The 10,965-nt window shown below is 47.4% G+C and overlaps 2 protein-coding genes across 15 annotated transcripts in view; both read right to left on the reverse strand.

The window, feature by feature from the left end:
* Positions 1-599, reverse strand: part of LOC110489369 (pumilio homolog 1) — a 69,574-nt gene extending 68,975 nt beyond the window's left edge. For 5 of the 11 annotated variants that reach the window (XR_016493489.1, XR_016493488.1, XR_016493487.1 and 2 more), the window contains exon 1: positions 431-567. The gene's annotated coding sequence lies outside the window, so the exon portion shown is untranslated. Of the gene's footprint in view, positions 1-430 lie in introns of all 11 variants that reach the window. The other 6 variants (XM_036971535.2, XM_036971533.2, XM_090227474.1 and 3 more) reach the window with 2 other exon arrangements.
* Positions 600-1,443: 844 nt separating this feature from the next.
* LOC110487889 (sodium/potassium-transporting ATPase subunit beta-1-interacting protein 1) lies at positions 1,444-10,630 on the reverse strand. 4 transcript variants are annotated; one of them, XM_036971540.2, is made up of 9 exons: positions 10,188-10,630; positions 9,866-9,901; positions 9,564-9,761; positions 7,632-7,769; positions 6,794-6,874; positions 5,442-5,639; positions 4,824-4,884; positions 3,207-3,288; positions 1,444-2,527 (listed from the first exon to the last, which is right to left on the reverse strand). In XM_036971540.2, exons 3-9 carry the CDS (start codon positions 9,615-9,617, stop codon positions 2,518-2,520), a joined length of 624 nt encoding a protein of 207 aa, XP_036827435.1. In that variant the 5' UTR covers positions 9,618-9,761; positions 9,866-9,901; positions 10,188-10,630; the 3' UTR covers positions 1,444-2,517. The 4 variants fall into 4 exon arrangements, with proteins under 4 accessions (XP_036827435.1, XP_090083603.1, XP_036827433.1 ...); XM_090227477.1 differs by having other exon boundaries at positions 3,203-3,288; XM_036971538.2 differs by having other exon boundaries at positions 9,866-9,981.
* Between the last annotated feature and the right edge of the window lie 335 nt (positions 10,631-10,965).

Consider the following 10,965-nt stretch of genomic DNA (forward strand, 5'->3'; position numbering starts at 1 on the left):
CATGTACTGGAGTGTTCACTAGCTAGCATAAGTGGCATGTATTGATGTTAACCACGGAACTGGTTCCAGTAGTTAACTACCCAAGTCTACCAACAAACAATACCAGACCTCCAAGCCAGCGACCAGAGCAACTCGCCCCCGACACCCCCTCTACCAGTAACACACACCGGTGACCCATTACTAGCACGTCTTCCGTGTTCCCGGGCTCTACAGGTCTCCATGCCGGTGTAAGCTAGCTAACAAAGGCCCTAGTTGTCTGACTAGAGCGGAATACGGCAACAACCGGAGGCGGCAGGGGAGGGAGGAAGCAACACTGCTTTTAAAATAACCCACACAACTATGGTTACGGCCCGGTAAAGGCAATACATCGGGCGATGTGTTGTTTGAGGCGGCTAGAGGCACACTGTGCCCCCGGGTGAGGGCTACTTACAGGCGGAGAGTGCGGATGGTTGAAGATTTCAGCCCCGGTTCTCTATCCAGATTTCCAGGCTTTCACTCCGACAACATGGCGGCTCGGAGGGGAGCAGAGACAGGCAGACGCGGTGCATCATGGGAACGGAGGAGAGCAGAGAGAGAGAGTGCGGTTCATTGCGCCAACTGGGAGGGGAGGGTCTCTCACCAGTCCCTTTGTTATACATACGTGTGGCTCTGTTGACATGCGTTGTTCTCTCACATCGGGCAAAAATACACTAATGATCTCAAATACATTCATGATAAAGATTATAGTGGTGTCTATAACACTGGTTAGGGGAGTGTGTGGACAGTTCATTATTCCCAGTCAACGTTCTGTCCATACCTAATAACAGGTGTCTATTAAAGTCTGTGCAGAATGTTCAGAGAACTATGGTAATGGAGTCCAGCCGCAGCCATGACAACATGCTGACTCCTGAGCACACAGAGGGTATTCACGAGGCTGGATCTGGATGATAAAATGCACACGAGGGGGTACTTAAGGTTAAGGGGTACTCCGGGCAGAGGAAAAATCATTTGCTGGTACAGTAACCAAAAACAAATGTAGGAACCACTGCTCTACTAGACCGGTGCATTGTGAACCAACTAACAGCCAGTGTGAAAGGGGCGGTAGCGACAGGTTAACTAATGGTTGGGTCAAAGTAAAGAGCATTGGGTCACCAACTGAAAAGGTCGCTAGTCCGAATCCCCGAACCGACTAGTTTGAAAAAAAATCTGTCGATATGCCATTGAGCAAGGCACTTAACCCCAATTGGTCCTGTAAGTTGCTCTGGATAAGAATGTCTGCTAAATTACTCAACTTCAATGAAAAGTAGAGCATAGCATGTTACAAAAAAATGTAATCTAGTGTGTCACTAGAAATGACCATATGCAGCACTGTCTACCAAGGCTAAATTCATACTTACATCAATTTGTCCAAAGGTATGCGCGTGTGTGTGTGTGTGTGTGTGTGTGTAGAAAACATAGGACTGATTTAATTTAGAAACGGTTTATTTATTTCACCAACCCCCTTCACCAATGTCTCCTACCACACCGCGGTCTGTCTTACCCAGGAAACCACTTCATAAATACCGTCTCCCTCCCTCTCTGTCCTCCGCCAGACATTTCTGACCTGGAAATGCACAATGACCTATTGTATGGTGGTAAAATAAATCAGTGTCCTTGTATTCCTTACATTAATATCATCGGGTCAGACCAGTGATTTTTTTTTTTACAGAAGAAAGGAAGGAGTGAATGAAGTGTAGAGGGGGGAGAATAACATAAGAAAAGGTAGTAGGGTGTGAGGGAGGAAGCATTTCTAAAGTCATCAAGGACGATTCTTGGTCGTGAAAAAGGTGAGGAGAAACGTAAATGGGGCGTGGCTACGCAACCCCCTCCCCACCCTCAGAAACAAAACAACCAATCAGCCGGATATTTACATGCACATAATCCCCACATCTTTCCCCAGAGACACTAAAGCTCAATCCTTAAAATTGGTGCAGTGTACACAATCACGACAAACCCACTTCTGCTTTTTTTGCTGTGATTGTGAGCACACAGGGTCACCCTGTCACAACAAAATTAGGGACAAGATTGGGGATTGGGGGTACGACTGTTCTATTATGACCTCACATTCTAAAATGAAAACATGGAAGAGCCGTGCCCCATGTGACTTGAGGCCCCTCCCACAATAGTTCAGAGGTCATTCAGCTAGTCCTTTAGAACTACACACACACAGGGTCCTAGGAGTGCAAAGAGCCAGCAGGTTCAGAGTGTCCTCTCAATATCCTCCGTGACCATTAACAAGTGACCACGCCCAGTGTCCCCCCCCCCAGTGTCCCCCCCCCCCCCCCCCCCCCCGGTGGCTGGTTCCACCCTGTCCTCTGTACATTCACCTCAGGGGTATCAGTCAAGTCTACCCTCGATTACCATACACATACACGGTCTCACATACACACACAGGTGAGTCCATCTTTCAGTTGTACTGTGACACGCAGAGTGAGTGCTCTGTTCCCAAGGCGACAGCTTCACCGCTGAGGTGTGGTCTGATGGGGGCGCCTCCTTCCCCTACCCGGCCCTGAGAGAGACAGAGATGAGAGAGAGACAGACAGAGATGAGAGAGAGACAGACAGAGATGAGAGAGAGACAGACAGAGATGAGAGAGAGACAGACAGAGATGAGAGAGAGACAGACAGAGATGAGAGAGAGACAGAGATGAGAGAGACATATCATACAGTCCAATTAGAAAGTAGGTCACACAATAAATAATATATATTTTGTTAAAGCCTTCCGCCGAACTCGGCTAAACGAGTGCTCGCATACTCCCTTAAAAGACGTTTGTCCATCTTGAGACACCGTAGCCAGTACACACTTCCTCAAAATAGTCTGAATTAATCTAACACAAATCTGTCATACATTTTTACGTTTTTGTCAAGGAGATCTTAGTTGCGCAATTTTACATCTAACTGAGATGTTTGGTGCAGTATTTGTCAAGGTAAAAATGTGCATGAAAACAATGTCATTTGTTGAATGACAACAAACACTGAGAATCCCTACTGTTGGCCAATCAGGAAAAAGGTGTGTAAACTTCGGCTTGTGTGCACGAACAGCCAAAAAAACCTTTGCTGAAGACCAATTAGAACAAAAACGTCCCAAAATGTCATATGTGCACTAGCTGTTCTGAACCGTTGCGGAATGGAAGGACTAGGACAAGGGGTCACCGTGAGGTTAAGGTTGAAACGTTAGAGGTTACCTACGTGTAGAGGGGCTGCAGTTGGAGGTGTGAGGTCTTCTGAGGAGGCTGGTAACCATAGGATTCAAAGCCACCAATGAAATCGACTGAGAGAGAGAAAGAGATCAGAGGCAGATGGAACACCCAGAAGGAACAGACAGACGGAACAGACAGACAGAACACCCAGACGGAACACCCAGACAGAACACCCAGACGGGGAAGACAGACGGAACACCCAGACGGGGAAGACAGACGGAACACCCAGACGGGGAAGACAGACGGAACACCCAGACGGGACAGACAGACGGAACACCCAGACGGGACAGACAGACGGAACACCCAGACGGGACAGACAGACGGAACACCCAGACGGGACAGACAGAACACCCAGACAGACAGACAGAACACCCAGACAGACAGAACACCCAGACAGACAGACGGAACACGCAGACAGACAGACGGAACACCCAGACAGACAGACGGAACACGCAGACAGATAGAACACCCAGACAGACAGATGGAACACGCAGACGGGACAGACAGACGGGACAGACAGGCGGGACGCCCAGACGGGACAGACAGAACACCCAGACGGGACAGACAGAACACCCAGACGGGACAGACAGAACACCCAGACGGGACAGACAGAACACCCAGACGGGACAGACAGAACACCCAGACGGGACAGACAGAACACCCAGACGGGACAGACAGACGGAACACCCAGACGGGACAGACAGACGGAACACCCAGACGGGACAGACAGACGGAACACCCAGACGGGACAGACAGACGGAACACCCAGACGGGACAGACAGACGGAACACCCAGACGGGACAGACAGACGGAACAGACAGACGGAACAGACAGACGGAACAGACAGACGGAACACCCAGACGGGACAGACAGACGGAACACCCAGACGGGACAGACAGACGGAACACCCAGACGGGACAGACAGACGGAACACCCAGACGGGACAGACAGAACACCCAGACAGACAGACGGAACACCCAGACAGACAGACGGAACACCCAGACAGACAGACAGAACACCCAGACAGACAGACGGAACACGCAGACAGATAGAACACCCAGACAGACGGAACACGCAGACGGGACAGACAGACGGGACAGACAGGCGGGACGCCCAGAGGGGACAGAGAGGCGGAACACCCAGACGGGACAGACAGAACACCCAGACAGGACAGACAGAACACCCAGACGGGACAGACAGAACACCCAGACGGGACAGACAGAACACCCAGACGGGACAGACAGAACACCCAGACGGGACAGACAGAACACCCAGACGGGACAGACAGAACACCCAGACGGGACAGACAGAACACCCAGACGGGACAGATAGAACACCCAGACGGGACAGACAGAACACCCAGACGGGACAGACGGAACACCCAGACGGAACAGACAGACGGGACAGAGAGACAGACAGGCGGAACGCCCAGAGGGGACAGAGAGGCGGAACACCCAGACGGGACAGACAGAACACCCAGACGGGACAGACAGAACACCCAGACGGGACAGACAGAACACCCAGACAGAACAGACAGAACACCCAGACAGAACAGACAGACAGAATAACGAGATAAATGGATCACTCAGACAGACGCAACACTCACAGCTATCCTCGTCATCCTGGAAGACTTTGCTCACATAGCAGGCATACACAAAGCCAAAGAGCTAAGGGAGAGACAAAGAGGTTAAGGTTAGGATCATGTTGTGTGTGTGTGTGTGTGTGTGTCAGGGTTTCCGTTAGTCAATAATAGCCAACTTCAGGCCAATAAACATTTTTAAAAAGTTCTGAAAAGCTGATAAATAAAATTGGCACCAGACAGCCAGGAGAATTTAAAAAAAATATCCCATTACAAAGTAATGCTTTTTAACCTGTTCATTGATAGAAATACGAAGTGATGGAAATACAGACATTTGCCCGGTCATTCTTAATAAATAAATTAAAATCGGTCTTTAGGTTAATAATTCCACAACAATTCTAAATGCAATCGCATGAAAAAGTTTGATGGCTACGAGTAATTTCTTTTTACTATTTTTTATTTTTCAACTGGTAATTTAAGATAAATTACCATAATCTAAATGTAATTTTCTGTCATTCTGAGCAATGTGGGGTGGACGCCATATGGGTACGGTACATTTCTCAAAATGTCCTGTAAATTAAAACGTTGCTGGTCAATCGGCCGGCGCCACATTTTCCTAAAGGGAAACCCTGGTGTGTTACTTACAGCCAGTAGAACCTGTATCGCGGCACTCAGCACCTCAATGTACTGGTAGTCAAGGAGACAGCCAGAGACGGTGATGACATGGTGGTCGTCGGGGGCGATGCGGGAGTCCAACACCGGCGTTACTAGGCAACCAGGGCCGTGCTCCATCCACCAGGACCGATGCAGCGACGTGTTGAACGTCATCAGGATGTCCCTGTCCTACACACACACACACACACACACACACATGACAAAAAACATGTTATGAACACATCCATACAGAAACACACATTATTAACATGTTGTAAATCACACTACAAAAAGGGAAGCACAGCAGCGAGCTGCCCAGTGACACAAGCCTACCAGACGAGCTAAATAACTTCTATGCTCGCTTCGAAGGCAAGCAACACTGAAGCATGCACGAGCGCATCAGTTGTTCCCGGACGACTGTGCAAGCACGACTCCAAAACCATCATTAAGTTTCCTGACGACAACAGTGGTAGGCCTGATCACGGACAACGATCAGACAGCCTATAGGGAGGAGGTCAGAGACCTGGCAGGGTGGTGCCAGAATAACAACCTCTCCCTCAATGTAACCAAGACCAAGGAGATTATTGTGGACTACAGGAAAAGGAGGACCGAGCACGTCCCCATTCTCATCAACGTGGAGCAAGTTGAGAGCTTCAAGTTCCTTGGTGTCCACATCACCAAAAAACTAACATGGTCCAAACACACCAAGACAGTCGTGGAGAGGGTACGGCAATGCCTATTCCCCCTCAGGAGACTCAAAACAATTTGCATGGCTCTTCAGATCCTCAAAAAGATCTACAGCTGCACCGTCGAGAACTGGCTGCATCACCGCCTGGTATGGCAACTGCTCGGCCTCCGACCGCAAGGCGCTACATATGTTAGTGCAAATCGGAGGAACGCTCTAAAAATTGCCAAAGACTCCAGCCACCCTAATCATAGAGACTGTTCTCTCTGCTACCTTACAGCAAACGGTAACGGAGCGCCAAGTCTAGGTCCAAAAGGCTTCTTGGAGAGCTTCTACCCCCAAGACATAAGACTCCTGAACAGCTAATCAAATGGCTACCCAGTACCCCCTGTATAGCCTCGCTACTGTCACTTTTTTTGTTGCTCCTTAATTATTTTTGTATTATTGTTATTACACCCCCCCCCCCCTCTCTTAGTAAATACTTTAACACCCTTTCTTCTTCTTAAAACTGCATTGTTGGTTAATGGTTAAGGGCTTGTAAGTAAACAGTAAACATTTAAGTGTAAGGTACCTGCTGTAATAAGCACATGTGACAATTACAAACACGTTATAAAACACAAATACATGATAAACACACACACACACACACATCTCTTACCTGAGACAAGTGTCCCACCTCAAGGTAGAAACAGATGATGAAGGAGTTCCATCCTACCCACAGCACCAACCACACCGCATACTGATATACACAGAGACAAAGAGGGGTTAGGGTGTGTGTGTGTGTGTGTATTAGAAGTTGTTCTTCCTAACAAAGACCCCAATTAATTTGCCAGAATTGTACATAATTATGACATAACATTGAAGGTTGTGCAACGTAACAGGAATAACTTAGACTTATGGATGCCACCCGTTAGATAAAATACAGAACGGTTACGTATTTCACTGAAAGAATAAATGTTTTGTTTCCGAAATTATAGTTCCCAGATTTGACCATATTAATGACAAAAAGCTCATATTTCTGTGTGTTTATTATATTATAATTAAGTATATGAATTTATATTTGATAGAGCAGTCTGACTGAGCGGTGGTAGGTAGCAGCAGGCTCGTAAGCATTCATTCAAACAGCAGCTCTTAGCAATGCTGGGATGCACAGCGCTGTTTATGACTTCAGGCCTATCAACTCCCGAGATTAGGCTGGTAATACTAAAGTACCTATAAGAACATCCAATAGACAAAAGGTACATAAAATACAAACAGTATAGAGAGAAATAGTCCTATAATAACTACAACCTAAAACTTCTTAACTGGGAATATTGAAGACTCATGTTATATATAAAAATCGGCTGATTAATCAGTATCGGCTTTTTTGGGGTCCTCCAATAATCAATATTGCCGTTGAAAAATCATAGTCGGTTGACCTCTTTTGTGTGTGTGTGTGTGTGTGTGTGTGTGTGTGTGTGTGTGTGTATATATATATATATATGCATGTGTCTCACCAGTATGAGGTAGCGGGATCTGAACTGCACTGTTCCAAAGATCCCCAGTATGACGGCCATGATATGGAGGAAGTTGGCCAGGATAGGAGCCCACTGGTAGCCCAGGAAGTCAAACACCTGTCTCTGGAGCGCTGCCATCTATATACACACACATAAATCACAAGATACATCTAGGGGATCATTATGGTATTACATTATTGCAATTTAAAACAATCCCTCTCTGGGATATGCACAGGGACACACAAAGAAACAACTGTCTCACTCACACACACACAGTATGCTGCAGTTGTTTCCATGGAAACTGCAAGGAGCACCAGCAGAGGGACTACCCCCCCCCCCCCCCCAACACACACAGACACACAAACTCCCCAAACTACTGAAAATAAGATGTATTCCAAAGTACCCACTGTCACACAATATATCACAATCAAATAAACACACGCCAACTACAGCATACTACCACACACACACACACACACTAATAAAAACACTGAAAATAAAAAGTTGAAAATAAGACACAGAAATTAAAGTTTTGACCAAAGAGACAAAGAGTAGCAGGATGACGAGTGAGAGCAGGAAAAGCAGAATAGTAGGATGTAGATGAGGGGAAGGGCAGGATGTAGATGAGAAGAGCAGGATGTAGATGAGGGGAAGAATAGTAGGATGTAGATGAGAAGAGCAGGATGTAGATGAGGGGAAGAATAGTAGGATGTAGATGAGAAGAGCAGGATGTAGATGAGGGGAAGAAGAGCAGGATGTAGATGAGGGGAAGAAGAGCAGGATGTAGATGAGGGGAAGAAGAGCAGGATGTAGATGAGGGGAAGAATAGTAGGATGTAGATGAGAAGAGCAGGATGTAGATGAGGGGAAGAAGAGCAGGATGTAGATGAGGGGAAGAAGAGCAGGATGTAGATGAGGGGAAGAATAGTAGGATGTAGATGAGGGGAAGAAGAGCAGGATGTAGATGAGGGGAAGAAGAGCAGGATGTAGATGAGAAGAGCAGGATGTAGATGAGGGGAAGGGCAGGATGTAGATGAGAAGAGCAGGATGTAGATGAGGGGAAGAATAGTAGGATGTAGATGAGGGGAAGAAGAGCAGGATGTAGATGAGGGGAAGAAGAGCAGGATGTAGATGAGGGGAAGAAGAGCAGGATGTAGATGAGGGGAAGAATAGTAGGATGTAGATGAGGGGAAGGGCAGGATGTAGATGAGGGGAAGAAGAGCAGGATGTAGATGAAGGGAAGAAGAGCAGGATGTAGATGAGGGGAAGAAGAGCAGGATGTAGATGAGGGGAAGAAGAGCAGGATGTAGATGAGGAGAAGAAGAGCAGGATGTAGATGAGGGGAAGAAGAGCAGGATGTAGATGAAGGGAAGAAGAGCAGGATGTAGATGAAGGGAAGAAGAGCAGGATGTAGATGAGGGGAAGAAGAGCAGGATGTAGATGAGGGGAAGAAGAGCAGGATGTAGATGAGGGGAAGAAGAGCAGGATGTAGATGAGGGGAATAGCAGGATGTAGATGAGGGGAAGAAGAGCAGGATGTAGATGAGGGGAAGAAGAGCAGGATGTAGATGAGGGGAAGAGCAGGATGTAGATGAGAGGAAGAAGAGCAGGATGTAGATGAGGGGAATAGCAGGATGTAGATGAGGGGAAGAAGAGCAGGATGTAGATGAGGGGAAGAGAGCTCTCTTCTTTTCCTGATGTTACTTTAAAAGCATGGTCTCCCAGAATACAGTGAACACCACACACACACACTTGTCTTGTGGTTGCCAATAATGTGACACACTGTTAATAGTTCAAACGTTTCAGTCAAACCATCTTTCTCACTCTCTCAGATTCAGTGAGTGGGAGAGGGATGGGAACAGGGACAGAGTGGTTATTGTGGATAAGCATCACACACCTTTTCCCATTCACACCTCACTGCAACAAACACTCACCAGCTGCAGTGAACATATCGCCACCAGTGTAACTCTCCCGTCACATTTCCCCATCTTGGAGGGCTCTGGACGTGGCTTGGGGCCACGCAGGCTCCGGGGAAAGGACGGGTGGTCACCGGTCAGACCCAGACTGGCTGCCCGATTCAGATCACACCATGCCCGGCCGGACCTCGCCTGGACCCCGTCCTCCTGGTTCTTCTAGGTATGGAAGACTCCTTGAGACTGACGTTAATTACACCGACACCAACCCATCCCGCCCCACTGTGATCATTCTGTCGGTATGTAAAGGTGCATGTGGTTACCCCGGGGGATCTCTTCTTCACGCGCCAGTCCGACAACTGTTTAAAGCAAAGACACTATTACCGAATCGCCTCGATCCGGCCACACCTTCAGGTTGGTGGCGAAAGGAGGGGGGAGACTGAGACAACACACAAAGAAAGACGGAAAGCTATTATAACCCGGCAAGTCTCGCGGGTTAAATGGTAGAAATGAGCAGCATATGATAACGGATCACACGGGGAGGGAGGGGGAAGAGGAATGAAATGACCCGATGGAGGTAGCTAGCTAGCTGCCCGGGCTGATTAAACGAAATTGACACACACAAAGCGGTTCATTGTGACTCACGGTTGATTTTCAAGACGCTCGCGCTCCTTCCTCGTTCTCGGTAAACGGACAGTGTCTTCAACCGTAGTCCTCCGGTGGCTTAAAACCAAGAATCGGGCTCTCTTCTCCGTCTCGCGGCGTCTTTGTCAACAATCGGCGGTGCCTGCTGGGGCGGGCGCGAGCACGCGGCAGCGCAAATCCCCCTCGTTTCAGAGGAACTGGGCCGTGTTCGAGATTGAACTATCCAAATCCTTATTTCCTTCTTTGTGTCTGATCTTACATTACGATTAGATGTGTGAGAGTAGGTGATTCCACTAGATTGATTTTACTTTTCAAACTTTGTCAAATCAATTATAACCTCAAGGAGAAGAGCGTAGGAGGAAGGAAGAATGTAATTTCAAAGTAGTTCTAACACGGCCCCGGGAATCCTACCGACCGCGTGCGCGCGACCGCATGGAGAATGGAACAAGAGGAGCGCGAGGGGGTTCAGCAGATAGACAAAAGAAACAGGGCTCGCAACGAATCTAATAAAAGTTTGTGAATAATACTAGACAGAAAAAGGTTACAGCAAATACAATATCTAGGTCCATGCTCTATAATGGTATTTGCATAAACCAATCTAAAGAATGTATTGCTTAGATTGTTAAATCCAAATTGCACATTTTAAAACTCTCAAAAACCGTATAGCTATTTAAATACCTAGTTGTATGGCTGTGTTTAAGAGTCCGTTTTTTTAAAAGGATACAAAGTACTAATACATTCAGAGTAAAGACAGGTATTACAAAACACACATTCAGCT

Source organism: Oncorhynchus mykiss, chromosome 30 (assembly GCF_057628025.1).
Source record: "Oncorhynchus mykiss isolate SJ-2025 chromosome 30, ASM5762802v1, whole genome shotgun sequence".
Lineage (NCBI taxonomy): Eukaryota > Metazoa > Chordata > Actinopteri > Salmoniformes > Salmonidae > Oncorhynchus > Oncorhynchus mykiss.